This window comes from Zonotrichia leucophrys, chromosome 17, assembly GCF_028769735.1.
Source record: "Zonotrichia leucophrys gambelii isolate GWCS_2022_RI chromosome 17, RI_Zleu_2.0, whole genome shotgun sequence".
In the NCBI taxonomy this organism is placed as follows: domain Eukaryota; kingdom Metazoa; phylum Chordata; class Aves; order Passeriformes; family Passerellidae; genus Zonotrichia; species Zonotrichia leucophrys.
Window position 1 is genome coordinate 11,194,542 of NC_088186.1, and position 26,812 is coordinate 11,221,353.

Below are 26,812 nucleotides of genomic sequence, written 5' to 3' on the forward strand. Positions count from 1 at the left end.
GCCCTCATCCCAGGCACCCCAGGTGTCCCTTTAATTACAATCCCAGAAGGAAGAGGTGACGCAGCTCCGGTCACACCCAGCCACAACATTTACTAACAGCTGGTCACATGCAGCAGCTCCCCGGGCAACTGAAGGGTATCAAACTTTATTATAGATCTCTTTAAAACAGGCTGGAAAGAACAAACCAAACTCATTGAGATACAGTGACTGAGTCATCATTTCTGATCAAGCCCCAACTCTCCCAAATTATTTATATATAATATATCTCACCCATCCCCCAAATTGTTTCAATTAAATCCTCACATTTCAGACCACCCTAATTGCCTTAACATCAGCTGCTGCTAACACCACAATGTACATGTTTTCTGGCAAATCAGAGGCAGGGTTTGGGTTTTTTCTTGGGGTTTAGATCCTCAATCTCTGAAAAGGAGCAAGGAAAAACAAACATCAGGAAATTGCTTCTTTAAGGTTGCTTTTTACAGCAGGTACAGATTCAGCAGATTTCCCCCCAAAGCAAGTCTGAAACCCTCTTGTTCAGCTTGGCAATATGCAGAGTGGTTGAGGAGAACCAGATCAGTCTAAGCAAAGGGATTTCGAGGCTTTGTTGTCATTTTCCTTTGGGGCCAGTTTCCAGAGGTTTTCCAATGTCCTTTCCACGCAGTTTGAGGCCTGGAATAAGACAAAGGAGACCACCACCATCAGCACTCAATCACTGACCCAATAACTTTTATTTCCATCAAATTCAGCCTTAAGGAAGAGAATGTCCAGAAAGAGAGCAGGGGAACCAGAGCTCAGGAGAGTCCTACTTTAGTTTCTAGGAGCACCAGACCAATGTCAAAGAAAACCAATCAGATGGGATCTGAACCAGCCCAGGAGAGTAAAACCAACACAAAACCCTTCCATAAGTGCAATCAGGTTTCCATGGGTCTCAGCATCTCACAGGTTTTGGGGGCAAGCCCACAGGGATGGTCCTCAGGGCACAGCCGCAGGCATGAAGGTGCAGACAAAGATCAAGAGCTCCCAGTTCTGGTTCAGGCAGCAGATCCAGGTTTTATCAGAATATGTCTTAATGGCACCACACCCACGATAAACTCCAGCCAGCAACGTTCCTCACAGGAAAAAGGTAAATACTTTCCCCCAAACCATCCCTCCAAGCACTAGCATTATTTCTGAAGTCTCTCTTAACTCACCAATGGCTCTTTCGATCTTGCCCATGACCTGGTTATTGGGGATTGCTCGTCCTGATTCGTAGTCAGCGATAACTTGTGGTTTTTCATTGATTTTCTGAAAAGAGAGGATGAGTCTCAAACACAGCAATGCTCAGCAGCAGCTCCCCAGACTCAAACAGATAAGGAACAGCCTCTCATTATGCCAGGACAGATGACAAAGTGCTGCTCCCAGGCTGACTCCACCCCACTGGCACCTCCCTGAAGTGTCCCAGTGCTGGTGACATCCATCCTGAAGGGACTCTGACCTCCCTCCTTCTCAGGAGGAATAGAACCACCAGGGATTGCTGCTCCTTCAGACATCAGGGAGCTGCTAACACTGCTCAGCCCAGATGGTACAAACCTCTAGGGCTGGTGTGAGCAGCTGGGAGGAAGCAGGGAGCAGCCTCCCACCAGCTCAGCAGCCACAGACAGGCTCTGCCTCCAGCCTGGGGCTCAAGGGCTGCACAAACCTCAAAACTTCTCCCACACAACTGAAGCTGCCAGGGCATCAGACACCAGCGACACTGCATTCCTCAAACTCCCAGCCCATGACACCCTCCCACTGCAGCTGCCCATGAGGGAACAGGAAAGGAGCCCACCCTCACCTGGAGGTCTCCACTCACCGTGGCCAAGTCCTTCTGTGTGAGGCCCTTGCTTTGTCGGCCCTGCTGGATCACTTTGCCCACCTCCAGGGACACTCTGTCATGGTGCAGCTCCTCTGTTTCACGATCAAGCTTGGCCGTGTTCTTTGTAATGAAGTGTTGTTTGTTCTGGCCTGCTGCCCCTGTCGTTCGAAGCAAGAATGAAAAAACAATCAAGGACAAACAAAATAAGGCTCAGAGCTGTGCCAAAAAGAATCAAAGGACTCTTTCCAAGCCCTCAGCTGCCCAGGATCCCAGGGTGCTGTCAGGATTTCAACATACCAACATCACCATTGATCTCACCCAATTCTGCCCATCAGGGAACATTACCTTAGCCCTGTTCATAGTGCTGTGCACACTTGGCCATGCAGAGCCCTTCCCTTTCCCTACTTTACACCTAAACTTCCCTATAGACAGGGCAAGTCTTGTTTTTCATTGGGCATTCAATGCTCTAACTTTACTGCAGACACATATTTGTGCTGCAGCACAGAGAGGTCAATACTTGAACTTGAATTGTGCTTGCTCAGTATGAAGCACCCCAAGTTAGTAGCTTTTAAGCAATTTTCTGACATCTTTGATTAGTAGAATCTATTTGTACTTAGCTTTGCTAAAAGACAGCTTCAAAACCATTGTTTTCTCTCATGTTAGATATAGTATTTAAGCTCTAGTTTGAATCCTTTCTCTCACATTAGTCTCTGGCATTCATTGTCCCAAAAAAGCTGATTAATCTTCTTCAAGGATCATCTCTCTATTCCCAACCATCAGAATAACCTCCCTGCAGTGAAAGAACCCGGCAATTTACACCAGAGAAGAAACAAGGCATTTTTAACGAGCAGCGCCATAGGAAGATCCGCAGGCATTCAAATTCGCAAAAGAAATAAGCTGCCAAAACGGGAAGCTTAAGTTTTGTGATGACAAAAGCTTTTCCAAGATCTCTGCGGGAACCAGGCAGATCTCCGCCCTGGCAACCAGAGCTAAGGGGCAGCTCCAGGAGCGTCACCCCGGCGGCTCCCGGGGCCGCGCGTTCCGGCCCCGCTCGGGATCGCGCGCTCGGCCGGGCGGCGTCGCCGCCGCCTTTCCCCATCGCAGGCAGCCGCCCCAGAGCGGACCGGCCCCCCGGGGATACTCACACTTCTTGGAAGTTTCCACGTCCTCCCCGCGCCGCTGGGCCGCCAAGATCGCCTGGGGAAAGAGCGAAGGTGCGCGGTGAGCACGGCAGCCGAGCCCACTCCGAGCCCAGCCCCGCCGCCTGCCCGGCCCCGCACCCGGTCCCCCACCGCGCCCCCGGCTGACCTGCTTGGACTTGGCCTGGGCCGCGCTCGGGCCCTTCTTGCGCAGCACCGTGACCGTGTCCCAGTCGCTCTCCGCCATCGCTCCGACCCCGCCCGGGCCGCGCCCGCCGCCGGGCACCGCCCCGTGCCCGCCTCCAGGGGCGCGGCCGCGCGGCGCCCGCTGATAGGGCGAAGTGCACGCCCGTCAGGAAAGGCAATCGCTCATAGGTGGAGACAGGCGCGAGCGCAGCGGGCGGGGCCTACGTTCCTGCATGGACTGTTGGCTTAACTGCACCCAGGCGTGACGCAGCTCCGTTTGATAGGTGCAGTTGCCTGCCAATCAGCCTCCTCGCTACGTGATGGGCAGGTGCTCACGCCAACCTGGGGGGTGACGGCACGTGCCTGTACGCACTAAGATTGGCTGCTGGCCCTGCCAGTCACCTGGCACCCGGCAGGGATTGGTTTGTTTGCGGCGCTGTCAGACCCGTTGACCCGCTCGGCTGAGCCGAGCCGAGCATGCGCAGTGCGGCTCTTCGCGTGCAGTGTCGGTTTGCCCCGGCCCGTTGGCCCCGGGCGCGCCTGCGAGCAGCGGCGGGGCTGGGCCGGGCTGTGCCGTGGGGGCTTCGTGCTGCGGGGAGCCCGGCAGAGCGTCCACAGGACGGACACGGGCATGGGGACGGTCCGGAGGGGCCAAGGGAGGAGTGGCTGAGGGCACTGGGTTGGTTCAGCCCAGAGAAGGCGATACTGAGGTCAATACTCGCTGGGGCTGCAGCTCCTCCCGCGGGGCAGCTCCCATCTCTGCTCTGCGACAGGGACAGCAGCCAGGGCACGGCTGGGGCTGGGCCAGGGCAGCTCAGGCTGGAGCTCAGGGCAAGGCTCTGCCCCCAGAGGGTGCTGGCACTGCCCAGGCTGCCCAGGGAATGGGCACGGCCCCGAGGCTGCCAGAGCTCCAGGAGCCTTTGGGCAGCGCTGCCAGGGGTGCCCAGGCTGGGGCTGCTGGGGGGGCTGGGCAGGGACAGGGGCTGGGCTGGATGACCCCGGTGGGTCCCTTCCAGCTCAGGGGATATTCTGTGATTCGATGAAAATCCCTAAACTGCATCAGAATCGCCCAGAAATTTACGCAGTCGCAGTAAAGGCATGAAAAGCTGCTCCTGCCCTCGTCATTTCTGAAGCGAGAGGGCACAAAGTTAACGCTCCCCAGGCGGATTTTTGTGGGGTCTTTCCATGACAAAGCGCAGGATGAGTGGACAGAGCCCGGTCACGGTGATGATCCAGGCATTGCTCGGAAATCAGGTGCTGGGACGGCCCGGGGGTTTGCATTTGTCATCTGTCACTGCAGCGCGCCTGGCCCCGGCTCCCAGGGAACAAGAGAAAGCAGCTCCGGAGGTGGGACATTAGCGGGGTGCAAGGCTTTCTCCCCGGGCCGTGTGCTGGAGCAGGGCTGTCGCAACAGCAGGACTGGGAGCAGCCCCATGGTCCCGTCCCGCGGCGGGCGTTCCGAGCAAGCCTTTGGTGCGGGTTTCCTGTCCCTTTGGGAACAGCACGTCCTGCTGCCAGGTCACGGCAATTTCAGGAAATGCAGACAGGATTTTTCTTCGATAGATGACATCACCAAGTTTTCCATGCCGGTGTTCGCAGACCGGCTGTGCTGGGAAAAGGGCTGTTGCAGTGCAATGGGTGAAGCGGGAGCTGTGCCCGTGCCGTTCCCGGTGCCGGCACACGCAGGGATGCACCGTCCCCGGCTCCCTGACAGGGAGCATCCCCCCCTGACGGTGCCTGAGCAGCACCTGGCCTCTCGCCAAGGGCTCGGTGTCCCGGAGCCCCCCGTGGCCCTGCCGAGCCCTTCACTTCGACCCGCTCCTCTTCGGCCCCGTCTTCGCTGCCAGGCTCCCGGGAGAGTCACCGTGGCCGCTGTGTCACTGCTCTGACGGCGAGGATTTCCCCGGCCCCGGGTGAATTCCCCGCAGTGAGAACCCGCCCATCTCCGGCCCGCCGGCGCAGCGGGCGGTAAAACCCCGGAGCCCCTTGCCGGAGCCGGGCTGGGGGGGCAGGCGGGCTGGGGATCCCGGGTGACAAATCTCGCTGCTGTGACCTTTTGCCGAACAAGTTCCTCTGCGAAAAGCACCTCGCCGTGACCTCAGTGCGGACTGCGCCGCGCGTTTCCCCCTCACGGCATTTTTCCTGCCATCGCCGTCCGGCCGTCTCCGTCCTGCCGCCGCCCATCCTTCCCGACCGCTGGCCCCCACCTGTCCCCCGAGCCGCGCCACGGGACGCGAGGTGGCCATGACACTCTGTGCGCAGGTAGGCGAGGGCCCACTGGTACCCAAAATGGCCAAAAGTGACTTTAAAACAATTCTGCCTGGTGCACGCTCCGGGCCATTTCCAAGGGACCAGGGGCTGCTCACCTATGGAGTGCAGCGGGAGATGGCTGTCTCCGATGGGACCGCGGGTGGGTCAGGTTGAGCACCACTGTCCGTCTTTTTCCCCCTCCAGCAAATGCAGTGGATGCGTGAGGGGGGTCCCAGGGGATGGATGGGAAGCCCCTGGGATGGACGAGGGCACCAGGAGGTCCTAGGAGGCGGATGAGGTGGGCTCAGAGGAGGGTTGAGGGAACCCAGCGGGTAGATGAGTAGTCCTGGGGGAGTGTGAGGGTGTCCCAGGGATCTGGGCTCTTTCCCGGCAGGGTCGCCTGAAGCAGGGATATGGCAGGGGACAGTGGAAAGCGAGGAGTGGTGCTGGGGAAGTGACAGAGGACGGGGTAAGGGAGTGACTGAGGAGCTGAGGGGAGCTGACTGAGGGGTGACAGTTGGGGGTGGCAGGGGGCAAAACTGGGTATGACAGTGGGGTGGTGACAGAGATGTGAGGGTACTGGAGGGGGCAGACGTGGGTGGCGGTGGGGTGGTTGTCGGAGTCGGGATGTCGGGGATGCAGGGATGGGTGATGGTGTGTCGGGGGCATTGGGGTGCAGAGGTGGGTTTTGCTGGGTGGTCGAGGGTGTCGGTGTGGAGGTGTTGGGAGTACAAGGCTGGGTGGTGGTGTTGGGGGTGTCGGGGGCCGGCCCGCTCTCGTGGGCGGGGTCGCTCCCGGGCGGTGGGCGGGGCCACTCCCGTGGGCGGGGCCGCTCCAGGGCAGTGGGTGGGGCCCGGGCTCGCCACACGTGTCCGGGGGCGGGGCCTGGTGGGGCTTCCGGTGCGGGCGCGCAGCGAGGGCCGGTGAGTGCGGGGCCCTCAGGGAGTGGCGGGCTCGGGCCTCGCTCCTCTTGGAGCCCGGCCCGGCAGAGCCCTCCTGGCCGCGGGGAGTCTGGGCCACACGGGGGCAGCCCTGGGCTCTGCTCCGTTTCGCGGTGTCTCTGCTCGTGGGGGCTCCTCCCGGCGACAGGCTCGGGGCGTTCAGCCTGGAGAAGAGAAGGCTTCAGGGCGACCTCAGTTCAGAGCCCTTTCCAGTGCATGAAGGGGCTCCAGGAGAGCTGAAGAGGACTGGGGACAAGGACATGGAATGACAGGACAAGGGGGAGCAGCTTCCCACTGCCAGAGGGCAGGGCTGGATGGGATATTGGGAATTGTTCCTTGGCAGGGTGGGCAGGCCCTGGCACAGGGTGCCCAGAGCAGCTGTGGCTGCCCCTGGATCCCTGGCAGTGCCCAAGGCCAGGCTGGGCAGGGCTGGGAGCACCTGGGACAGTGGGAGGTGTCCCTGCCGTGGCAGGGGTGGAATAAGATGAACTTTAACGTCCCTTCCCATCCAAACCAGGGGACTCCACGGGTGTGCTCCTTAGGTGTTTTAGGTGCCTGTAGCATGTAGTCACGGGGAATGAAGGTATGAGATGCATAAGCAGCTAAAACAAAAGCATTTTGTTCTTTGCCTTCTTTCCAATTTGCTCCTGCCTCTTGTCTCCTCATTTTCCATCCCTCTGGGGAACCCTTTGTGCCTGATTGGGCGCCACCACTAAATCTGGGCTCCACTGTGTGCCCAGCTTCCTCCCAGGAACATGCTGGCCTAGCTGCCTCTGGGCAGAGTTTTGGTCCCTCCTGACAGCTGACAAGCTGTGGCTGTGCTGGCCAACAGGGTTTTGGTGAACTGAGTTTATTCTATTTATTTCTTACCACCTTTAAGACAGTTTTTTACCTTATTTAAAGCAAAAAGACTTAATATCTCTAAACAGGCTGCATTTCAGTCAGCTCAGACAGGGAGTTTTGTTAGGGCTGTCCTTCACGTCTCTGTGTTCTGGATTTAGTTCTTAAATTCAAATTTCCTCCCATATTTTGGTGGTGAAGGCAGGGTTTTAGGGTGGTTTACATCAGTATGTTTACTTTTGTTGGGGGACAGTCTAATAATCTGGGATAACACAGTTTATATGACAAATCACCTCCCTGCAATTATAATCAGTTGGAGAAAATACTTTTATTTTCAGTCTCTGGAGATACAGCCAGAACTTTTCGTTCACATGGCAGCAGCAAACTCTTCTCCACCTGGTTCTCTGGATCTAAACCAGCCTGGGTTTGCAAAGGAGATCCTGGGAACTAAACTGGAGGTCAAATACCTGTGCTCCGATTGCAAGAACATCCTGAGGCGGCCGTTCCAGGCGCAGTGCGGCCATCGCTACTGCTCCTACTGCCTGAAGAGAATCATCAGGTAACTGCTGGGCCTCCAGTGCGAAGGCACAATATTTGAAAGGGCGTTTTCAAAACAAAAGCAGAGAGAAGTGTTGTTTGCATGGCCTTCTCTCCAAGGGAGCTGTGTTCAATCATTGAGATTCAGTATAGTCTCTTCTCTAAGGGAATGTGTAATCTCTGACTTGCCTTTGTTGATGCTTCAAAGTTCTCTTTTCCAGAATGCCCTGCACTGTTTTTGCCATTGAGGAGACAGTCCAGGTCTATCACCTCTTTCCTTCATCACAGTCATAAAGTCATCATTTCACTGTTGTGTAAAAATGGGAGAGGTTTAAGCACAAGCTGGCTTCCAGAGAAGTCTCTTTGTGTTCTATCTTACTCCTACCTTTGTCTGAGGAAAGCCTAATAGAATGTTTAATTGGCAGAAGAAAGAAATTAGAAAGAGGCATCAACAATACACACAAGCAAAGACTCAGTGTGTTGCTTTAAAAATAAGAAAACATTGTCATTTCATAAAGTTACCAGAAGTCAATTCATTGTTAACTCTTTTTTTCAATTTTTTTTTTTGTCGTTGTGTTTGATTATTATTTTTCTTTCTGATAGTGCTGGACCTCAGAAGTGTGCCAGCTGTATCCAGGAAGGAATATACGAAGAAGGAATTTCTATTTTGGAAACAAGCTCGGTAAGGAAAAATACATTGAAGAAAACCTAACAGAACACTGGTGTCAGTAATACCAGTTACAGTTTTTGCTTAAAACATGAGCTCTGAGAACTCCTTTTTCATAGGAACCCTTTTCTTCAGCTGTGAAAAGGTGATTACTGTGTTGGACTCCTCGTGCTGAAATCCAGGGCACGTGTGTGTAGTGGTGCCCTACTTAAAGCTGTCACAGAGATTTGGTTGCTGTTAACACACCTCTGAGGGTTGATGGAGCAACTGGTCTGGGAGGAGTTTTCAGAAAGAATTCAAAGTCCTGATCCAAACTGCAGCGCCTCAGTGATATTTGTGGTCTGCTTGTTTTGCCATTTCAGGCTTTCCCAGACAATGCAGCGCGGCGGGAGGTGGAGAGTCTGCCTGCTGTCTGCATCAACAGCGGCTGCACCTGGAAGGGAACCATCAAAGAGTACGAGGTACAGGCCAAAGCAAGGCTTGGCACATCTGCATCCTTCTTCCCTCTGCTTTTGGGGAAGGCTCAGGGTGTTGTCTGTGCTCGCTGACAATGGGGGAAAGTTGTCAAATCCCTGGACTTCACTGTCAGCTGGAGAGGCTCCCTGAATGAGGATTTGTGTGCCCTGCTGAGGGCACAGGCTGGACTGAGATCAGTTCAGATTTGCTTGTGATCACAGGGATTTGCTTGTGAGCATGTTCCTTCTATGATGGGAACCACCTGCTCTCCTTGCAGCTCTTTTCTGCTATACAAGACTATCAAGAAATTGCTGTGCCATTAAATGGTTGTGAATTTCTCTGCATTATGTGAACCTAAAAATTTCAGACTCCATCAACTCACAGAAAATGACCTGATCCCATTTCAGCTGTCTCCAAAGCTACCAGGACAGTGGGACTGGATGTTGGGTACTGTCACCCATCACCCCAAACTGTTCTGGGACACAAGGCTGCTGGACAGGATGGTTTTTTCATCTCATTTCTCCTCGAGGAGCCCACTAACTTTTTAATCCAGATTTTAGTTGTGGCTGGGGGTGCTTGGTCTGTAGTGTGTGACTGTATGTGAAGCTTTTGGCTCCTGAAGGACAATTTTGTCATCCCTCTTGGAATGGCAGAACCGCCATGCTGGAGGCCTGAGATAAGAGTAGTTCATTTTATTTCTCTCTAATACTCACTCCAGATTAAGATCATAGCCTGGTGGTTCACAGAGCTTTGCCAGTGACTGAGATGTGTTTCAGAAGCAGGTTTAACCTTGGTCTGTCCAGGCTATCATTGGGATTCTCCTGACATTGCAAAGTGGAAGAAGAAGCAACAGCTGTGCATCAGGCCTGAGCATTCTGCCCAGACTGTGCCTCTGCCTGTTGGCAGAGAGATGCTTCTGCAGCTCTGCTTCCTTGTCCTGCTGTCTGAGCCTTCTGCTGCGTGCTCAAAGTTTAGTCCAAGAGATGAGGATGTCGGTGCTAAATGGTTCTGCTGCTGTGAACCCCCATTTGTACATCTGTGAGAGGCTCATGGTGTGGATGTGGGACTGAAGAAATGTCAGGTGAAAAGCTTAACACTGCCACAGTACAGAGTTTGGGGATTGCCTGTCCAGGGGCAGGGTACCCTGGTACTGAGGTTTCGGGTTCAGGCTGTGCTGGTGGTGTCTGCAGATTGTTTGCACCATGCTTTAATTTCTGCTGGTGCCCAGAGGTCCGATATCTTCTGCAATGCTTATAGTGAGTTCATTTTCATGAGACTAAACCAGATTATCTGTCAGCAACTTCCAGTGCTGATTGTACTGTGGCTGATGAGCTGTGCTGAACTTTTTCTTCTCTTTTTAAGAAAAGTCTTAACGTGTTCTTGCAGAGCTCAGCAAAAATCTTCTGCTGCCTAAAGTTCTGCCTATGTATTCTGACAAGTGTTAGAGTGCTTGAGTCTGGTCAGAGCTCCCTCTGGGAGTTCAGAAGGGCAGCGAGCTGTCCAGGGGTCAGGGCTGCAGAAGCATGTGGTGCCCCAGAACCTTGCACACTGCTGATGAAAAGCTCCTATATGGGTGAGCCTGGGCCTTGTTTTCACTCTCCACTTGATCTTCCCAAACCCCAGTTTGGCGTTTGCTGGGACAAAGGATGATTGATGGAAGTGTGGCCCTGGTGTGCGTGGGCTGTGGGGCTGGGGCATCTGTGATATCTTCCCTGCCAGGGGTTTTATGAGTCTGGGGGAGTCCTGTGTGGTAGAAGGGGTGTGAGGGTTTGGAGCAGTGCTGGCTGTTTCCTCTCAGGGGCTGAGACGCCTCTCCTGCCTGCCCTGATGGCATTCAGCCTAAGGAAGGAGGTTATTTTGTGCCCTCTCAGGAAAAGCTGGCTCTTTCCTAGGAACTGGTGGGAGGAGGCAAGGTCTGGCTTGTGTTATCTCCTCTCACATGCCTGCCAAAGAGCTGTGGCATTTAATCAGGACTGGCTGTCGCCATGCTGCCAAAGCCATGTGTGTCGCTGAAGAGGGCTGGGAAAGGAGGCCTTGGGTGGCTGTGTTAGCCCAGAGCCTTGTGATACCTTGGGCTGAGGTTAAAGCCTGCAGGGCCGCAGTGCAGAGCTGCCTGCTGCAGAGGAGCTGCACCCGTAGCTGTGCTGTGGGTAACGTCCTGCAGCAGCTCAGCACTCCCACTCTGGAAAGTACCTCAGAGCTATTTCTGAGAGGACATGGAAAGTCCCTCAGAGTGAATTCACTGTTTGCTAATTTTAAAATCGTGTGTTGTGCTGAGAGAGGCTGCTCTCCCCTTGCAAACTTCTGATTTGCTAATCTTCTCTGGGCACACACAGGGGAAACATGTTCTGCAGCTGGAAAGCTTAAACCTCAAGAAAAGGAGTAAAATGGATTTCAGTTTTGCTTTCTGTTCAGACTAAAGTTTGGCTCTCAAAGGAAAATGCAAAACTGAATGAGTGCTGTTTGCTTGGACATGACTTGCACTCTGCTTCAAGCTGTGTGGAGCATATGAAATATTTAAGTCTGGATTTATGGCTGCATTTTTCAGAGTGTGTAAATATTTTGTGGCATTTGGATAAAGTAGTTTGGGGCAGGGGGCTGAAGGGTTTTTCCTTTTATTAGTGACCCTTTTTCCTGATAAGTCTGTCTGCACGTACATTTCGAAAATCAGGCTGTGGGCATGAGCCTTTAGATTCAAGAGCAAAGTCTGAGAAGGGCTGCAGAAACTAAATTCAGCCCATTAAAGCAAAAGGAAAAACCTCAGAAACAGTCCCAGTGATATCCAGGAGAGGGAGTTTGTGGTTCCTCAGCTCTGGTGTGTTCCTCCTACCCTACAGTACCTCTGGCTGTCCATGTCCCTCTCCTGTTTATCAGCATCCTGTTGACAGTTTTCATACACCTTTTATGATTGCCTTTCATCCCACCAGTTCCCTTCCTGTGTCCTCCCCCCAGGACTGGGATGGGAGGAGGGGGCTGAGGAGGTGGGCACACGGGGTCAGCTTTGGCATTCCCCTTGGTTACCCCAGACAGGGAATTTAATGCAGCCCTCTTCTGCTGGAAGCAGAATTAACTGAGACATAAGGAAATTGTCCAAGTTTAGGAAGTTTTTAAGTTTTAAAACTTAAAAAATTAAGCTTAAACATAAGGTCGATGTTTAAACTAAGTTTTGTGGGGCTCAGATCAGCTCAGCTCCTGAGGCCAGGCAACAGTCAGGTGTGGGAACAAGCTGGAAACAACGTGCTTTCCTCGAGTTTTTTGCTGTCATTTTGATTTTAGAAAGTTCTTTGTAAGTGGAACCTGGAAGGCTGCAGAAGGTGCATAGCTCCTATCCCAAGTGATGTTACTCAAAAGCCTGTGGTGTCAGAAAGGATGTCTGCAGCCCCTTCTGGGCTATGGGGCTTCCTGGCTCCAGAAGAACAGGATAACCAGGCATTCCTTTCTGCCCACTGTTCATACTCAGGAGATGCTGTGGAGCCCCTGCCATGCCTTACCCAGGGAAAGCTCTCTCTTCAGAAGGGCTCCCGGGGCCCTGAGCGTGTCGTGCCCCTCCTTCCCAGCTGTAACCCGGCAGTGCCCCAACAGGTTTTGGTGGTGATTTTCAACTGAGGCTGAAACTCCATCCTCAGGGTTTTGCACATTGCTTAGAGGAGAGCTGTTGGTCTTTGAAGCTTGTTCACCTGTCTCCTGCTCCACAAAGTTGTTCCTCTGGGTGTTGTATCATTGTCATCTGTGTGGGGTACAACGCTTGAGGTGCTGTGGCAGGAGCACTTGGTGCTGCTGTGGCAGGGTGACCAGCCTTCTCTTTAAAACCCAGTGCAGCATTTATTGGCTTCTTCTGAAGGTTTTGGCTCCAAATTCTGGGCTGATGGTGAAGTGCAGTTTGCAGCTAGCTCCAGCAGGACCAGACAATTTTCTGGTGAGAGAATTCCTGACTTGCACATGGATGTGACCAAAAGGACCTTCTGCTTTTGGAAAAGGGATCAGACACACCTATACTTTCCAGAGCCAGAGCTGAGGCCCACAAGCACACCCCAGCCACAGCCCCACAGTAGCTGGTGTAGCTGGCTGCCCAGTCACCAGCAATTTCCTGTCCAAACCATGGTGGGAGGCAGAGCCATGGCGAGTGCCGGAGAGCAGGCGTGGGAGGGAATTGGAAAGCCCCGGCTGCAGAGGGTCTGCTCTTCACTTCTGAAACCAGCTCAGCCTTCTTGTGGTGACCCAAAACTTAATGGTTTTGACATCTGCTCCTTGGAGAATGAAAAGCTGTAAGTCACGAGGTTTGAAGTGGAGGGGAGTGCTGAGTGTGGTTCATATGGCTCTGTGCTGTGAGGAAACCCCTCACCAGGAATGCAGGTGGAGGAATTGTGGAGGGATTTGGAAAAAGCATCCTGGAGTGTACCACCACTTCATGCTTGTTCATAGTTGAAAGCAACCAGGAGTGGCAGAACCTATTTTTAAAAATGACAGAAAACCTACTACTCCTTCAAATGCATTTTGTACTTTCCTCTGTTCTAAGAAATCACTCTTGCCTTCACACTTGTCTTCAGTACCTGACACACTGCCTTGGTGTCCCTCTGCCAGCAATCCCTAAATCAAACCTCTGTCTGATCAGCCCTAACAGTTGATGAACAAAACTTCAACACTGAAAACAAGTAGGTCTGCCCTGGGTCTGAACAGAGGCTTGAGCCAGGCCCACAGGAAACCCCACAAGGCTTCTTCTCCTTTTGTCCTCACTCAGGTGGGCGCCAGAGCACTGAGAGCAGTGAGGGTGTGCTGGGTTCCCAAGCCCTCACTGCCTGCCCAGCTGGAGCCAACAGCACCTAGTGATGCAAACTTCATCTTTGGTTTTGACAGTTTCTTTGAAATGCTGCCAAGTGAACTTGCTTGGATCTGTCAACAGCATGTCCCAGTAAGGGAGGAGTTTGTGGCTGGCACCAGCCTGTGTGATGGTCTCAGAAAGCTCCCATTCCCATTTGTCACTGGGAATTACAGACTGGGTTCCTGCTTTCCAGCCTTGTGTTGCTGGGCTCCATGCAGAGGCACAAGGGCTGGGTGTGTGGTCACCCTGTGCCTGGTAGCCTGACTCACCTGTATGGGGAAAGGTTCAAGCAAGCCTGGCATAGAACCAGCTTAGGACTTCTATGGCAGGAGGAGCTGCAGCGCAGAAGGGCATGGGCACTTCAGAGGAGCAGGGCGTCCCAAAGCACCTGCCTTGTGTGGCACATTTCCATCTTGCAGGCTCTGGAGCCCCTGGGAAAGTGACAGAGGTGCACGAAGCAACCGATGCTTCTTAGCACAAGGGATTCAGGTTCCCTACAAACTCTCTTTTTTATACTGGAGACTCATTTTCAGTGTTTTCTCTGCAGTTTCATGGGCCCACCCTTTTCCTTGTTACTGTGTCCAGGAAGCCAAGTGCTGCACATGGCAATGCTGGGGCTGGAGACCACCCAAGCCCTCATAGCCCCGTGTCATGGCAGCTGGCTTTCCTCTGCCATCCTGGTAGTTTTGTTTCCTTCTTGTTGCTCCCTTCCAGCTGCCAAGCCCTTGCAGTAGCCTGCTTATGGTTACTGTTGCTGTGCTCAGAGGAGACTGATGGAGTGACTTTCCAAGACCTGGGGATTTTGCAGGGGAGCTGCAGCGTGCAGCTCGCTCTGAGCCTGTCCTGCTGTCCCCTGTCCCTCTGCCAGCCCTGCCCTTTGCCGTGGCCTTTCCATGGGCTCTGGCAGAGGTATCTCCCAGGAGCTGCTTCAGCAGTGGCATTTCCCAGCTGCCTGCCTTGTCCCTTGGCTGGAGGGGGAGCCCAGTGTCATGCTGATGGATTCCTAGCATGGTTACAAGACCTCAGATAAAAAACTGGACCTGTATGGATGTGGCGGGTTATGAGCAGAGCAGCCTGGCAGCAGGGGCATGTCCTGTCCACCAGAGTATGGAGATAATGATTTCCAGCAGCAGCCTCTTCCAGAGTTGAAATTGAATTTAGGGATACCCTGAGGTGAAGTGGTGATCAGATTAAAGTGCACTTTTCCCTCTTGGCTGAGGGAGAAGTAGGGGAGCAACTCACCCTGGCATTGTATAGAACCAGAGAATTTCCCAAGCTGGAAGTGATGGACAAGAATCATGCAGTCCATTTCCTGGCCCTGCACAAGACACCAGCAGACACCCCAACAATGCCACCCTGGACATCTCTGGCAATGCTGTCCAAACATTCCTGGAGCTCTGGCAGCCTCGGGGCCGTGCCCATTCCCTGGGGAGCCTGGGCAGTGCCAGCACCCTCTGGGGGAAGAATCTTTTCCTAATATCCATTCTAGCCTCATCCTGACACAACTCCAGCCATTCCCTTGAGTCCTGTCACTGGCACACAGAGCAGAGAACAGAGCTGCCCCTCATGAGGAAGCTTCAGAGCACAGTGAGATCTGCTCTCATCCTCCTTAGGAATGATCACTGTGTGCTCCAGGGATCAGCTGCCCTTACCAAAACCCACTTTTCCCTCTGTATGCCTTCACTCCCCTGCACAGCTGCAATGCAAGAGTGCTGCCCTTGCTGGCCGGCATGAAACAGCCTCATCCTGCTGCCGGAGTGTCCAGAGAAAAACTTTGTCTGCAAATACTGCAAATTTTAATCATATACAGCTTTTCTGCTTTCCTGATACTGAGGTGGGAGATTCCCAGTACCCACGGGCAGCTCCATTTGCTAGTAGGCCTGCAGGCAGAGAGGAGAGCTCAGCACCTTTGAGCAGCCTGGAGAAGAGAAGGCTCTGGGGAAACCTCCCTGCAGCCTGTAAGTGCTTAAAGGGGGCCTGAAAAAGATGTAGAGAGACTTTTTACATGGACAGATAGTGACAGGAAAAGGGGGAGCAGTTTTAAACTAAAAGAGGAGAGATTTAGATTAGATGTTAAGAGGAAATTCTTCCCTGTGAGGGTGGGGAGGCCCTGGCACAGGTTGCCCAGAGCAGCTGTGGCTGTCCCATCCCATGGAAGTGTCCAAGGCCAGGTTGGATGGGACTTGGAATGACCTGGGACAGTGCAAGGTGTCCCTGCCCACAGTAGTGGGGTGGAATGAAATGGGCTGTAAGGTCCCTTCCAACCCAAACCATTCCATTATTCTGTGATTCTGATTTGCCTCACACACAGTCCCTGACTGTGATCCTCTCCATTGCCCTGATCCTCCCACGGGCAGCGGTGTTGGATTTTCTAACCTTTCTGGTGAGCTCCCAGAGAATGACATGTCTGATGGTGGTGGGTGATGGGCAGGCAGCTGTGGGGTTGTGTCACTGTTTACTATTAGGGAAGGAAATTGATCAATCAGCGGCTTTGGTTGTAATTCAGTGGGAAGAACCGGGTGTTGCTGAAGGCTGTTAACTCTGCCCCATTTGATTTTCCTGCTCCTGCTGTTGGATGCTGCAGGCTGGTGTGTGCCTTGCTGGGTGAGCTATTGTCTTCCAGCTCCACTTTAATTCTTCCATGGCTGTCCCCTCTCTCTGATCCCTGTCCAGCTTGATTTCCATTCTGGTTTCCCTCTGGGAGAGTGCCTGCTCTTGCCTAGTCCCACGCACAGCCATGATGACTTTCTAGAGCTCCCAAAAACTTTCCAAGCAAGTGCCTGGATGTGAGTGTGAGTGGTGCTTATCCCTGTAGCAGAAGCTACAGCTATGGGTTTGGGAAAGATATAAACAGGAGGATTGCCCCATTGCAGGGGGAGTGGAGTGTGGCAGATCAGGCTCAAGTGCCAGCCCCTGCTCTTGGCTCCAGGGTCGGCTGGATTTCTTCCAGGAGTGATACCATCTATCTCTGTTCTGACACCCACGTGGGACAGGAGGAACAGGGCTTTCCAGAAGAACCTGAAACTGTTTATACAGAAATGTTTGGATCTGCGCTGGCTGAAGCCTCTGGTGTCTTAAACTATTTACATACACAGCAGTTGCTCTTTGAGCTCCTTCCCATGCTGCAGGCAGGGCTGCCCATTCTTGGCTGTTACGTCATGGTGCAGAGGGGAATCAGGATGGAGGATAAATGCTGGGAGGTGGGGAGTGTGGTAGTTTCACACCCACATGTTGGCATGGGAGACCATAAGTTTAAAATAATCCCTTTTAAAATAGTTGCCTCTGCAGTGAAATTTCCTTCTTTCAGCCAGACCATCTGTTCTGCCAGTGCTTTGTGGTTCATGGGGTAGATGTTACTGGGTGTTTCTAGAACATGAGAGCAGTAGGTGGGTAAAAAAAAGGGCTCACTCCCTCTGAGTGAGTGGGATAAAGGCAGGCACTTGGCCTCCTCCTCCTCCTCTGCAGGCAGCAGTGCCCTCCAAACCCCGCTGGCTGGCCAGTCATCTCTCCAGGGACACACAGTGAAACTCTCAGCTTAAGTTACTCACTTAAAGCATAAAAAGGAGAGAGTGACCAAGAAGCCGGGGTGGAGTTACTGCTGGTTTCACTTTTCACTTCCTGATGTGTGACATGGTGAGGTTTGTGCGTGTTCCCCTAGAAGGTAACAGAGATTCATTGTGACCAAGTTTTCCAACATCTGGGTTCAGATAGCTGCATTAGAAATGCTCCTGGTTGGATTTTTTTTCTGTCCCTACCATGGCAGGAGACTTCAGTGCTCTTATATTTTAATTTGAGTTTTGATCTGCATATTCATGGTGTTTCCAGTGCCTTGTTTCAACTGGTGGATGTAGAACAAGAAGGTTTAAGCAGCGTGGAAATGGTACAGAAGCAGTGGCATGTTCCAGCATTCCATTTAGCCAGCACTGTTGCCAAAGACTCTACTGGGGACAGAGGATCACATTGCCCTGATTGTTTGTTCAACCTCTCTGGCCATCATCCAACCCTGCGTCTGGCTGCAGAGGCAATTGCTTGTGTGCAGGGACTGGTAAATGAAACAGTTTAAAAACAGTGTGCAGCTGTTTTCTTTCTACTTGAAAAATGGTATTCTAGTTCAAATGTGAAGATACAATCAGACAGCTCAGCTCGGCATGTGATGAGCTGTCATGGGGCCTATGCCTCAGCTGACTGATAAACATTACAGTGGAAAAAAGACCCAAATTATCCTGCTGAGGTAATGGCTCACTCCACTCAACCTGCATCAATGTGTCTCCTCCTGGCAGAGCCATTAATGGAGTTTCCCATTGATTATCTTGGCCATCAAAGGAATAATTTGAATTTTTTAAAAATCATTGTAGCATCTTTTAAATAGAGGTTGGGTGCTACATAGGCACCCAAAATTGGGGTAGCCTGGAGGTCACACAATGAGTCAGCAGCTCAGAGGGATCAGCGTGACTAAGGTCTGAGTGTAGGTTGGTAAATCCAGTGTTCATCTGTAATAAGGCATAAATCCAGCCCCTTGGGATTGTGCCCATCACAGAACCTCCATGAACCTTTTATCTGAGGACAAATATCTCCTGTGTGTTCCTTCACAGGCTCATGATGAAGTCTGCCCTGAATTCCCGCTGACTTGTGAAGGCTGTGGGAAGAAGATTCCCAGGGAGAAGGTATCCATCTGACTCTGTGCCGTGGGGTATTTGGTGTCCTGATGGGCTGAGTTTGGCATTCTGGCAGCAGGGAGGAGCAGAGTCCATTAGGAAATGAAGTGGGGAAAACAACTGAGTGGCAGCTGTTAATGTGGATGTGAGTTTTCCATAGGATAGGTGTGAGGTAATGTGGCTCAGGGGCACTCGCAGGTCACAGTTGGTGCTGCCACTGCCACCTCCCCTGGGATCATGTATGGGGACAGAGCCTCTGTGGGAAAATTCACTTATGGGTTTTTCTTCTGCATAGAGCAACTGCATCAACTACTGCTGCAATTTTGGAAACAGAGCCCATGCCCAGCTATATTAATTGATATCAGAGTAATCATCTAATGGAATCCATGTCTATAGAATTTCCAGGCTGCTGGCTCCTGGAACAAGGCTCAAGAATCTGAAAAATTCAAGTTTTGGGAAACATTTTCAAAAAGCTCATTCATCTGAAACCATCTTGCCTTCTATAGGCAAATATTTTTAGTAGTAGTGTTGGAAAAAGCCCTTTACCAGGGCTGGGGAACAGAGGCAGCAAAAAGAGGAGCAAAAGAGTTCTTCCAAATGGGCAGCATAAGGAGGAGCTAGGGGTGGGGATACAGCCCACCTTATCTGCAGGCTGGGGTTTGGGGTACAGCCCAGCTTCTCTGCAGGTGGGAGCTGAAGCCCTGCAGGAAGCCACCTCATGGGGTCCCCATGGGTGATCTACTCTGTGTTTAAATATTAACTCCCATGTTTATTTCTCCAGACTCTTGTTATTTGCTGCCATGTTAACTCCGAGTAACCTGACTCATTACACAAGCCACATGGATCTAGAAGTCTTTAAAAACGTGGTTTAAAATCAGTTTTAATTGACATCTGTTGTAGCAGATGTAGGAGTTAAGTGGGGAGGGAATATGGTGGTGTTCAGAACAGAGCTCTGGTACTGATGGTGAGAAGTGCACTAAACCCAAGCTGAAGCTGTGACAGAGCTTGTTGGATTAATCATGTGCTGTGTGGGAACCTGAACGAGTCATCTCAGTGCTGAGGGGTTAGTGGCACCTCTCAGCAGAAATGTAATGCTGGGATGGAGGTAAAAATACCAACCTGTAGCACGTCCTTACCAGAGTTGTGTGAAGTGCCCAAAATGAATGTGCCCTTGTTTCATGGGCTTATTGCCTGTGCCTCCCATTCCTCAGCCCTCAGGGAAGCTCATTATTCTGCATCCACAACTTGATCCTGTACCCATTGCTTTTTCACTCTTGCATGTGCAGGTGAGCAGTGAGACCTCCCAGCCATCAAGAGAAGGAGAAATTTGGCTTCCTTCAGGTGTCAGGGCTGTATTTGCATTCTTGAAAGTCACACCTGATGGCGGGCAGAGCCCAGGTTTAGTGGGCACTGTGACAGTGATTAGCCATAGCTTGGGCATTCTTCAGCTTGGCTGTAGTTTCCCAAATGTCAGTGGGGTGACAAGGGAGCACTACGGACACATGAGATCTAACACTGCTCTCCTTCCTCCCTGTCTAGTTTCGGGACCATGTGAAGACGTGTGGCAGATCCAAAGTACCGTGCCGGTTCGAGGCTGTGGGCTGTACTGAGATGGTAAGGGCTCCTCTCTTGGGTTTCCCTGGGGCTTTTCAGTCCCAGCATTAGAGTTCCTGCAAACCACTGTTGCCCAAACTGTCACATGTGTTACATCTGTTTTCCTTCAGATATTTGATTAAACCCCTTGCACATGGAGCTTCACATCATCTGCTGTGCAGAATCTGCGCATCCCAGGAATTAAATTCCTGTGGGATGAAATCTCCTTCTACTTTAAGAGCACCCTAAGTGCTTTGGGACTGTGGTGGTTATGCCACTTTCAGGGGGAATGGCTTCACACTGCCAGAGGTCAGGTTTAGATGAGATTTTTAGAAAGAAATTGTTCCTTGTGAGGGTGGGAAGGCCCTGGCACAGGGTGCCCAGAGGAGCTGTGGCTGTCCTGGGATCCCTTGGACAGGATGAGCTTTAAGGTCTCTTCACATCCAAGCAAGTGTGTAATAACTTGTGATTACAGTGTTAAGGTCTCTTCACATCCAAGCAAGTGTGTAATAACTTGTGATTACAGTGATTCTGTAAGCAGAGTACTGGGGCCAGGCCATTTCTGTATGTCACTTAGTTTTTGCAGGTCCTACTGGTTCAAATACATCCCTCCTCCAGGAGGTTATGTGAGGCTTTGTCCTTTGTTGCTGTTAGGTACATCTGACAGAGCTTTTCTGGGAGGGGTTGGAGGAAGGCAGAGCAGACTAATACAGCTGGGGGAAGCGTTTAGCAACCCTCATTGTATGTGATTTGAAACATTTCTAAAACTAAACAAAAACCCAAACCACCCCCACCAAAACAAATTTTTCCATTATTTCTTTGTTTTTAACCCCCGATAAATTGTAAATTTAAAGCTGATGTTGTAGTGTGTTTTTATACTTTGTAATACTTTGAAGTAGTTTTGGTTTTGTATCCTTGTATTTTTCCCAAATGGTTTATCCCAGACTGTATCCCCTCCCTTTACCTGTGTAATCCCTCTCCCTGGATGAGATCACCCCCAAACCCCCATCCTGGCTCTCTGTCAATCACTCAGCATCCCATCCCCTCCATCTAGAAGCTTCAGCCCAGGATGCTGAACGATCAGCCAGAGGCCAGGGGTCAGTCCCCCAAGCCTTGCCCCATATGCTGTCCTAAATGTCCATCTCCCAGTACCCATCCCTCAGGGTCACTAATGTTCTCTACTTTGGGTTTCCACCTCCTTTTAAATGTAACCTTGGCACCTCTCCCGGGGCTCTCAGCAGGAGCCCCCCTGAGATGCAGGAGCTCCTTGGAGACTCCGAGAATAAAACCTTGGATTAACCCCTGCTAAGAGCCGGCCCTTTATCTCCTACCGATGTCTCTCCTGCTGCAAAGGCACCAGCCCAGGTGCCCTCAGCACCCTCGGGGCACAGACAGTGTCTCCCCTCAGGGCACAGACAGTGTCTCCCCTCAGGGCACAGGCAGTGTCTCCCCTCAGCACCCTCGGGGCACAGACAGTGTCTCCCCTCAGGGCACAGACAGTGTCTCCCCTCAGCACCCTCAGGGCACAGAGAGCGTCTCCCCTCAGGGCACAGGCAGTGTCTCCCCTCAGCACCCTCGGGGCACAGACAGTGTCTCCCCTCAGGGCACAGGCAGTGTCTCCCCTCAGCACCCTCGGGGCACAGACAGTGTCTCCCCTCAGCACCCTCAGGGCACAGACAGTGTCTCCCCTCAGGGCACAGGCAGTGTCTCCCCTCAGCACCCTCGGGGCACAGACAGTGTCTCCCCTCAGGGCACAGACAGTGTCTCCCCTCAGCACCCTCAGGGCACAGACAGTGTCTCCCCTCAGGGCACAGGCAGTGTCTCCCCTCAGCACCCTCGGGGCACAGACAGTGTCTCCCCTCAGGGCACAGACAGTGTCTCCCCTCAGCACCCTCAGGGCACAGACAGTGTCTCCCCTCAGGGCACAGACAGTGTCTCCCCTCAGCACCCTCAGGGCACAGGCAGTGTCTCCCTGCTGTCGGCCGTGCCGGGGCTGCCCCGGTGTCTGGGGCTCGGGACTGGCCGGGGATCCTGAGAGGCTCCCAGAGGGACAGAGACAACCTGGATAGGAGGAATTTGTTCTGTGGTTGGTGACAGTGTAGATTGCATATGCTGAATGGGGGATGTATTTCTCTTCATGTAGGTGGAAAATGAAATGCTCCCAGAACACGAAAGGAAGTGTTTGGCAGAGCATCTCTACATGCTTCTGAGCTCTGTGCTCAGCCTCAAGACTGGTGCTGGGGACCTGAAGCCCCTTCCTGTCCCTTCCTCATCACAAAACAGTTCCCCACTTCTGGGAGCAAACTCACTGTGCTCGGAGTCGGAGCTCTCCCGGTCCCTAGAGCTCTTGGGAAGGTGTGAGGCCCTTGAGAGGAAAACAGCTACCTTTGAGAACATTGTCTGTGTGCTTAACCGGGAGGTGGAGAGAGTGTCCCTGACAGCTGAGGCCTACAGTCGCCAGCACCGGCTGGACCAGGAGAAAATCGAAACGCTGAGCAACAAGGTGTGTACTGCTCACCTGGGTTCCCACACTCCCAGCAGACGTTGTTTCCTGTTTCCTTTCTGTGTCATGAGCTAGCAAAGCTTCACCACTTGGTCCTGAAACTCCACAAATCTGAAGGCAGAACTAAAATACCCTGTGTGCCTGTGCCCAACCCTCAGCAGCTCCCTGTAAAAGCTGGGAATTTAACTGACCTGTCTAAAGCATCAGACCTCTGTTAATTATCAAACTGAGTGAGATACTGAGGGGTTCTTCCTCAGCACAGTTTTCTGACAAGAGCCAGAGCACCCAGAATTTCACTGCATCTCCTTGTGCTGCATCTCACTGAATCTGTGGGGCTGCTCACCTTCCAGACTTTTCCAAATGAGTGCTGCCTTTGCCAGAGGAGTGCCATCAGTGCTGCTGCCTGCAGCGACAGGCTGGAGGTGTGAAGGAGCTGCCTCCACCAGTCTGCTCCAGCACAGTCTCTTGTGGAGGGCTCCTGGTGTTCCTGGCACCTGGAGCTGTGCAGTTTGCAGCGCACCTGTGCTCTCTGGGCAACTGATCTGCTGTGATCCTGTGTGAGCTGGCAGGGACAAACCCTCCAGAGGGTGTAGGTTCTTTTCTTTCTCAATTTAGTTTGTCACAATGCTGAGTTATTGGGGATTTTTTCCCCATTCACACTTCTTGTGCTGCTCAGCCAATGGAGCAGCTCCTTGGAAGGAGTTTTACATTGTCTACGGGAAAGTTCCCAGCTCAAGCACTAAGCTGTTTTGATGGATCTTCTCCAGAGAAGGAAGCTTCAGTGAATTGGCTTATGTTGCTCAGTTTCTCCCTCCCTGCTCCCTGTCCATTTTGGAGGTCTCTCCAAAACCCAAGGGGCTGCCGGGGTCTCTCGCAGGCCCCAGGGCCTGCGTGTTTCTCACCTGCACCACGTGTCCCACTGAGCAGGTCCGGCAGCTGGAGAGGAGCATTGGGCTTAAAGACCTGGCCATGGCTGAGATGGAGGAGAAGATCCGCAACATGGAGGCTTCCACCTACGATGGGGTTTTCATCTGGAAGATAACGGAGTTTGCGCGGAAGCGTCAGGAGGCGATAACGGGCCGCTCGCCTGCCATCTTCTCTCCAGGTGCGCAAAGTCCCCAAAATCTCTTGCATTTCAGCTGTGTGTGGGTCTCATGGCAGGACCTTTGCTTGGGAAATGCTGCCAGGCTGAGAAAAGAAATATTCCATGTGGAAGGGAGTGTTTTATCTTGGAGAGTGAAGCATGCAGAGCAGTGCTGTTCCAAGAGGGAAGAGAGGGCTGAGAGGAGAGAGATGCAGGCTGTGGATGGGATGAGAAAGGAAATTGGCTGTAATTGTTTGGTTTGCATTAAATGTAAAGGCAAGGAAATACCAGCTGACAGCAGTGTTAAAGAAAAGGAAGTGGAGATACTGCTTGCAGTGTTGTGAGGACAGAGTGCCACGGGGTTTGGCAGAGGGCAAAATCTTGAGCTAAAAACAGCAAGTTGTTCAAGGAAGGTTCATTCAGGGCCTGACCCAGGACAAGCCAGGGTGAAGGCCATCAGTCTTGAGGGGGGAAGGGGAGGGTCTTACTGGCTTCTTGCTCTGCTCCTCACCTGGGCCAGAGAGAGCAGGATGCCCAGCTGCATGGTCCCTCTCCCTGGCTGCTCCCACCACTCTGGAGCCATCTTTCCTTCTGTTCCTCGATGGGTTTTACATTCAAAGAGTGATGAGAGTGCTGAGAAGGCCCAGAGGGCCCAGTGGGGATATTCTCCTTGGACTAACAAAGGGGTCATCTGTCCTGAGAGCCTTTGGGTAAAGCAGGTGGAGAGGAAGGAGCAGAAGAAATGAGCTGGGCATTTCCAAGAGGGATGCAGTGACAAAGATCCGATCTCTTGCTCCTCACCCTGTGGAAGAGCACAGTGTCTCTGCTATTCATAGTCTGCCTGTTGAGAGAAGCACCAAGTCCTGCAGTAAAATATTGGCTGTGACCCCTGATCTCTGCCTGTGCCCACTGAGCCTTGCCCAGCCTGTCCCAGATGTGCTCTGTGCCGCTGTGGGAGGGTGACTTGTGGCAGGTCCCCTTCCAAGCTGTGACCCCACACAGGTCTAGTGTCACAATACAGGCATTCCCAGGACTGCTGGGGAAGGAAAGTGCCTGAAATCCCATCCTGGCCATGCCCAAGCCATGCTGTGGGAATCCAAATGAGAATTAAAGTTCACTTGCTTGAGCCCCTGCCCAGATCAGAGGCATCAGCTCACAGTGGGCTGCTGAGAGTGCTCTGCTCCCAGCCAGGTGCTTTATGGGGGATTTGTTCCTGCTCACCAGTGTTGCTGCCATGAACCACAGCTCCTTCAGCCCTGAGGTGCAGGAGGATTGGCCCAACTCTGGGGCAGAATCCCCCTGGCAGTGAGGGAATAGCCAGGGGACTGGTGGCTGCTCTGTGCGCAGCATCTGCTCAGGCCAGGGGCTGCACTTCTGGCCTTGGGCTTTCCAGACCACCTCTGGTGCAGCCCAGACCTGGCTGGATTCCAAACTTCAGAGCCCTCAGATTTCAGAGATCTGCTGTTGCTAGGCTGTGCTGCATTGGGCCCTCACTGTGCCTGTTCCACTCTTCTCTAACAGCTTTCTACACCAGCAAGTATGGCTACAAGATGTGTCTGCGCGTGTACCTGAATGGGGACGGCACCGGCCGTGGCACCCACCTGTCCCTGTTTTTTGTGGTGATGAAGGGACCTAACGATGCGCTGCTGCGGTGGCCCTTTAACCAGAAGGTGGGTCTGGAGCAGAGCCCACTGTGCCCGTCCATGGCCTCTCTGGTTCAGCACCCACTCGAGTTTCTCAGCACTGTCACTCCGGGCCGCTTGGCAAGGCAGTATTGACTGCCCTGGGGGTTCCCCAGGTGTGCTGAGAGCACTGGCTGTGCTGTGAGGCAAGGGGGTGACGTGGGCTGTTGGGAATTGCACAGAGCCTCTGCTGCAAGGGTTGGGAGCAAGGGAAGGTTGTGGTGGCCTCAGAGCTTGGGGACAGTGGGTGCTCATTCCCTGTCAGGAGCTCAGATCCCAGCTCTTGGGCACTGCTGGTTTGTGGAACACATGGAGGCGGAGTGAGCGGGCACAAGCAGATGCAGAGAGGACAACAGCCCTGGCTCAGGGAAATACCTGAGTGCAGTGTCAGTTCTGAGAGCAGAGTGTAGGATTTCAGTCAGTCTGACAGACTTGTGCTGCCACAGGGAAGTTTCCAGCGATAGGCAGGATGTGGGGATGGGGAGGGTTTCTACAGGACATTCCTGAGGTGATGTTCTCTGCTGGTCCCACTCAGAGGCATTTCTCTGATTTGCAGGTGCACAGGGTGGCTGTGGCTGCTGGTACCTGCATGCAGGTCACTGGGCTGGGCTTCCATGTGTCTTTTATTCAGCCACTCCTCTGTGCTTTCACCCTTCCTCACAGGTCACCCTGATGCTTCTGGACCAGAATAACCGGGAGCACATCATCGATGCCTTCCGCCCCGACGTGACGTCCTCGTCCTTCCAGCGCCCCGTCACGGAGATGAACATCGCCAGCGGCTGCCCCCTCTTCTGCCCCGTGTCAGTCATGGAAGCCAAGAACTCCTACGTGCGTGATGATGCCATCTTTATTAAAGCCATCGTTGATCTCACGGGCCTCTAACCCTGCTGACTTGGAGCAGTGAGCATGGAGCCAGCACTGCCCAGGGCATCTCCTGCTTGTGCTGCACTTCAGGCGGGTCTGAGAGCAAGAGGGGGCACAGAGGGGGGAAAAGCCCTTCCTGGAAAGGGACCTTTGCTCTAAGTGGAAATGAGGTGTCTGATGGGAGCTCTCTTTCCTGAAGAGAGGATTGGGTGGACACTGGCAGGCTGTGGAATATGGAAGATTCCCTGCAGGGACTTGGATGTCTGAACTGCTGCTGTCTGGACTCCAGTGGAAACCAGTGCAGCTCTTGCTCTACCAGTTTAGCCGACATCCACAGCTCTCTAGTAAAACAGCGGTTTGCCCTGCCCGAGCTCCACCTCCTGTGGATTTTGGCTCAGCTGTCTAGGATTTCCCTCTGAGATCTCCATGTTCCTGGAAGTTGTGGGGTGCCATGGCTGTGCACTGCTGGTTGCTCCACACCCCGGGAGACAAGGAGGGTGTGTGACAGCTGCAGTACCAGCTGGGCAAGAGAGACACAGACTGGTTTGATGCCGTTGGTGTGTTAGGAGGGTGCTGAGCCCAACTGCAGGGCAGGGGAGCCCTTAGTCCAGCCCTTGCTGGGTGTGTGCTGGAGTGTGGAATGGGGCAGGAGGTGCTGTTGCCCAGGAGGGACCAGTGTGGAATGGGGGCAGCACCAGGGATGCCTGTGGTGAAGAAATGAATCTGCTGTGGAGATTGTCCCTCCTGTGGCAGGAGAGGAGG

General features: G+C 52.9%; 2 protein-coding genes across 3 annotated transcripts; one reads left to right on the forward strand and one right to left on the reverse strand.

Annotated features, from left to right (window-relative positions):
* Positions 1–129: 129 nt before the first annotated feature.
* EDF1 (endothelial differentiation related factor 1) lies at positions 130–3,288 on the reverse strand. Its single transcript, XM_064727976.1, has 5 exons — positions 3,143–3,288; positions 2,980–3,031; positions 1,832–1,992; positions 1,191–1,284; positions 130–669 (listed from the first exon to the last, which is right to left on the reverse strand). The coding sequence occupies exons 1-5, from the start codon at positions 3,218–3,220 to the stop codon at positions 608–610; spliced, it is 447 nt and encodes a 148-aa protein (XP_064584046.1). The 5' UTR covers positions 3,221–3,288; the 3' UTR covers positions 130–607.
* Positions 3,289–5,254: 1,966 nt separating this feature from the next.
* TRAF2 (TNF receptor associated factor 2) lies at positions 5,255–26,425 on the forward strand. Of its 2 annotated transcripts, none has more exons than XM_064727452.1 (10): positions 5,255–5,421; positions 7,529–7,749; positions 8,331–8,409; positions 8,757–8,855; positions 18,262–18,333; positions 19,864–19,938; positions 22,061–22,420; positions 23,348–23,525; positions 25,026–25,174; positions 25,850–26,206. In XM_064727452.1, the coding sequence occupies exons 1-10, from the start codon at positions 5,404–5,406 to the stop codon at positions 26,066–26,068; spliced, it is 1,470 nt and encodes a 489-aa protein (XP_064583522.1). In that variant the 5' UTR covers positions 5,255–5,403; the 3' UTR covers positions 26,069–26,206. The 2 variants fall into 2 exon arrangements, with proteins under 2 accessions (XP_064583522.1, XP_064583520.1); XM_064727450.1 differs by lacking the exon at positions 5,255–5,421 and adding an exon at positions 6,301–6,332 and having other exon boundaries at positions 25,850–26,425.
* The last annotated feature ends 387 nt before the right edge of the window (positions 26,426–26,812 follow it).